General features: G+C 49.0%; 1 protein-coding gene across 1 annotated transcript in view; it reads left to right on the forward strand.

Moving 5' to 3' along the window:
* Positions 1–5,000, forward strand: part of LOC143509585 (protein diaphanous homolog 1-like) — a 25,176-nt gene that overhangs the window by 8,657 nt on the left and 11,519 nt on the right. The window contains exons 10-16 of the mRNA XM_076998443.1: positions 315–425; positions 762–880; positions 1,269–1,385; positions 2,234–2,349; positions 3,682–3,746; positions 4,201–4,620; positions 4,725–5,000. The exon at positions 4,725–5,000 is cut by the window's right edge and continues 84 nt beyond it. Coding sequence (XP_076854558.1) covers positions 315–425; positions 762–880; positions 1,269–1,385; positions 2,234–2,349; positions 3,682–3,746; positions 4,201–4,620; positions 4,725–5,000 — 1,224 coding nt within the window. The remainder of the gene's footprint in view (positions 1–314; positions 426–761; positions 881–1,268; positions 1,386–2,233; positions 2,350–3,681; positions 3,747–4,200; positions 4,621–4,724) is intronic.

Below are 5,000 nucleotides of genomic sequence, written 5' to 3' on the forward strand. Positions count from 1 at the left end.
CACACACACACACACACACACACACACACACACACACACACACACACAAACACACACACACACACACACACCTGCATGTCACCCTAACAACTGGAGATGTCTTTTCTCTTTCCTCAGTGTTGAGGGTTTGCTATAGAGCGCTGAATTTGTTTTTTCCATTATGTGAGAATTGACTTACAATTTTCTTTTCGAATGGACATTTCCTGGAAAATAATTGGAATCTGAGTGGAATGGTAGATACCTGCTGTGCAGTGAACCTGTGTCATATCTCTGTGCCTGCCTCGCGCGTGTGTGTGTGTGTGTGCGTCTCCCAGGGGGGCTGCATGCAGTTGATCAACGCCCTGATCAGCAGAGGAGAGGAGTTGGACTTCAGGATCCACATACGCTCAGAGCTCATGAGACTGGGACTGAGGGACCTACTGGCTGTGAGTTGATCAACACAAGCACATACAAGTCTTGAGACAAAGCCATTCATTGTAAGATCTTACAGACGCCTACGCACATGCAAGGGCCTTGTGGCTGTGCTACATAAATAACAGATTGAGAAAATGAGCGCTAGTGTAAAGGCCATTAGCTAAGGTAACCTGTCATTTACAAGGGCTTATACACACAGTGCATCAAGTTGTCTGTCAAAAGTTCCAGCTAGTCAGCCTTTATGATAATTGCTCACAAGTTTTTCTTTGGCATTTATTATTTTTTTCTCACTTAAAGAAAACGTGAGGAGAAAATAATGTGTGTGTGTGTGTGTGTGTCCTGAGTAGGAGGTGAGGGTCATTGAGAACGAGGAGCTACACGTGCAGCTGCAGGTCTTCGATGAGCAGGCCAACGCAGACTCTGAAGTCCTTCGCTCCCGTCTCTATGACGTGCGCGTTGAGATGGAATATCCTTTCACCCGTGACTTCCCCCTCCACTGGGGCACCTACAGAGCTTCTATTACCCTACTATCTTAGTTTGCTATGTAGTAAAACATTTTCAGCTGAAGCTTGAATTGTTATTGGTTTAGGCAGTAGCGTAGTTCTGCCACCAGGGGGTGCAAAGACACCTACTGAATTAATCATCTTTGTCTTAACATATAAATGGCTTATAATAGACGCTTATAATATACACTAATAGGTCACATAACAGGACATTGTCATGTAAAATACGTCCTCTTATTTATCTGAACATTTCATGGCCACTCAGGAATTGACATGTTGACGTGCATCTCTGACATGTTGCTGATACATGTGTGCATGCATCTGTGTGAAGATCCTTAACGTGGTGTTTACTGACATCTCGGAGGTGTTCCAGATGCTTCTGAACACAGTGAAGGATTCTAAAGCAGAAGGTCACTTCCTGTCCCTCATGCAGCACCTGCTGCTGGTGCGCAACGACTGCATGATCAGGTATGACCTCTGACCCCTCACAGCGACCTTTCCTTGAGACCTTTCAGTGTGTTGGGATGGAAAAGAGAATGATGGGGGTGTATGTGGAGACTCACGAGGGACCACATGGAAGTGCCAGGTGGAAGGATGAGGGAGAAATGGAAGAAGTGGTGATGAATGAGGAAGAGGAAGTGATACTGCCCAAGGCAGAGTGAAGCAGGGGGGCGGGGTCACGGGAGACCAATGAGCACTAGTGCTGCTGACTGATGGGGAGAGAGAGTGAGGTGGAGGAGAAAGGGGGGAGAGAGGGAGGCAGGGGGGAAGGGAGAGATGATGAGTGGAAAGAAGATCACAACATGGAGGGAGAGAAGTGCAGAGATTGATGGACAGAAGCATCACTGGCCGTCTTGAAATGTTCACTCACTCGTGGTCTTCACAGAAACACAGGGATGGGCTTGTGTTAGTTTGGATGTGTTTTGTACAGGTTAGTTGTGTATTGTGTGTACATGTGAATTATTTGTATACGATTTGAGTTTCTTAAACCTAACGATAAGCTCAGGAACCAAAATGAACCATGAACACGTGAACCGCATGTTTTGTTTTGAACTCTTGACCTTAGCAGGAAGGTTCTGCCGGTCCTGATAAAGTAGCTTGCTGCTCTTTTTCTGAGGGTTTTTCTTATATAGGACATTTTTATTCTAAACATTCACAAACCAGTCCCCTCACACATTAGGTTGGGATCTCTCTCTCTCACACACACACACACACACACACACACACACACACACACACACACACACACACACACACACACACACATACACAGACAGGCTGATACTCACCATCTGCATTTTGATTCTCTCTCTCAGGCCACAGTACTATAAGGTTATTAATGAGTGTGTAGCTCAAATAGTCCTGCGCAGAAATGGCTGTGACCCTGACTTCAAATGCAGAAACATCCAAATGGACATTGAAGGACTTATTGGTAATACATACACACACCCAACAGCAGCACTTTTCTACATCACAATTTCTTCCTACACACACGTACACACGGGCTGCATTCTCGCAGCGCTGCAAATCCCGTTCTGTCCACAGTGTGGCAGCATAGAGTCCAGAGACATGCTATCAAAGGGGCTGAGCAGCTATTTAGTACCTCAACACCTCAATTTTAGATGCAGTTTCTTACACAAAGATTGTGTCAAGACTTCCCCACTGCATTTTGACATGGTCACACTGAACGCGTTTCCCTCAATGTCAGTGGAGTGTGTTGGTTGGACTGTTGATGCCAGCCACTTCTCCTACTCTCCGCTCAGGTGACCAGCTCTGTGTTTGGCTGCCGAGCGTTCAGGTTTGTCTCATGTACTCAGCTGCTCATGTTTACGTGCCTGCTGGCTCAGTAAATGGCCGGTCTCAGAGCGCTGTGTAAAGGAAAAGCTGTGCGTACACACTGCTCTTTGGGTAGAGAATGTGTGTGGTGTGTGTGTGTGTGCGTGCGCAACTCTGTGGTGTTTTATGCTGCAGGGACATGTTAAATGTGTGTTTTGTCCACTGCTGATGAGAGGAAGGTCGTGCCTTGTTCTGCCCTGCTGCTGTTATTTAAAGATCTCTTTTGAACTCCAGACACTCTTGGGCTTCGCTCCTCTCTCTGCTCTCATTGGGTTTCTGTCCCATTTAGTCTGGCTTGGCTATGAGAAGCGAGTACAGTAGCCCCTCCCCCCTCGCTTTCTATCCTCATTACATTTCCACTCAGCTGCCTCTGCTTTTTTGCCGCTCTTTCCTGCTTGCTGTGTCCTTTTGCTTTTTTTGGTTGTATTTTCTGGGTTCTTTCCTTTTTCCCTCTTTAAACAGTCTGTAGCTGCCTGTCTGTCTCTCTGTTTGTCTTCCTTTGCTCTCATTTCTGGTGTCCCTTCTTCACGATGTGTGTGTGCCCAGGAGGATGAGGAACAGGCCTTCCTCATGCGTTCTCTCTGCCTCGGGCTCGCAGTGCCACCTGTGCTCACTCATTAACATATTCTCTCCTGAAGCTGCTCCTATTGGCTCTTCACCTCCAGACCCTCCCTCCCCTTCCCCCCTGGGTCAAGCTGAAAATCTAGCACTTTCTCCGCCTTTTTATAGATTTCTGTATTATATATTTAAAACATCTTTGAACGCGGTTTATCACAGATTAAGATCTCAGATCTTTCCCTCTCTCTCTCTCTCTCTCTCTCTCTCTCTCTCTCTCTCTCTCTCTCTCTCTCTCTCTCTCTCTCTCTCTCTCTCTCTTTCACATGCCCACAGACTCCTCTCACTAACTTTGTTTCCCCTTCTCCTCTAGATAATATGGTGGATAAGACTAAACTGGAGATCAGTGAGGCCAAGGTCATAGAGCTAGAGAAGAAGGTAAACAGAATCACACACACACACACACACACACACACACACACACACACACACACACACACACACACACACACGGCTTGCACATGCACATAGACATCTCACATTTCCAAGGTCACATGCTCACCCATCACTTTTCAACACTGCTGAATATTTTACATATAATCAAACTTTCTCAGCATACCAGCTCTAAGCTCACATACACCCCCGGCACCACACATAAAAGACATTTGTTGAATTTAAAAAAAGTGCTAATTTAAGCTTTTATGGCTGCTGGTTTGCTGTCGTCTACATTTGATGTTGTGAAAGGGGTGAGTAGAGTGCTAACACAGCCATGTCTTCAGCAGGGGTTCACCACGACGTTCTTGGTTTCCCTCATGACCAGAGATGTAATAATTCTCCCTCTCCCCCCCCCCCTCCCTGTCTCTCTGGCTATTTCTCTCTACATATATTTCAGATTGAGAAATTGTCTAAGGATCTCGAGGAAGCCAAGTCTGAACTCCTGACAAAAGTCCCAACAGCCCCCATACCTCCACCCCCTCCTCCACCAGGCATACCTCCTCCACCTCCACCCTTACCTGGCCAAACAGCTTGGCCTATGGCCCCGCCTCCCCCACGATTACCTGGCCAAGCCACGCCCCCACCTCCACCTCCGTTACCTGGCCAAGCAGCCGTACCTCCACCCCCTCCTCCACCAGGCATGCCTCCCCCACCTCCACCTTTACCAGGGATGTCAGTACCCCCACCCCCTCCACCTTTACCAGGGATGTCAGTACCCCCACCCCCTCCACCTTTACCAGGGATGTCAGTACCCCCCACCCCCTCCACCTTTACCAGGGATGTCAGTACCCCCACCCCCTCCACCTTTACCAGGGATGTCAGTACCCCCACCCCCTCCACCTTTACCAGGGATGTCATTCCCCCCACCCCCTCCACCTTTACCAGGGATGTCATTCCCCCCACCCCCTCCACCTTTACCAGGGATGTCAGTACCCCCCACCCCCTCCACCTTTACCAGGGATGTCAGTACCCCCACCCCCTCCACCTTTACCAGGGATGTCAGTACCCCCACCCCCTCCACCTTTACCCGGGCAGGGAGCTATGATGCCTCCGCCGCCCCCTCCTTTGCCCGGTGGTCCTGGCACGCCTCCACCTCCACCTCCGCCCCCAGGATGTCCGGGTATGCCACCGCCTCCACCAATCGGCATGCTTGGGATGCCTCCCCCTCCCCCCGGGGGGTTTGGAGGCTGGGCCCCC

The sequence above is a fragment of the Brachyhypopomus gauderio genome, chromosome 3 (genome assembly GCF_052324685.1).
Source record: "Brachyhypopomus gauderio isolate BG-103 chromosome 3, BGAUD_0.2, whole genome shotgun sequence".
NCBI classification, from domain to species: domain Eukaryota; kingdom Metazoa; phylum Chordata; class Actinopteri; order Gymnotiformes; family Hypopomidae; genus Brachyhypopomus; species Brachyhypopomus gauderio.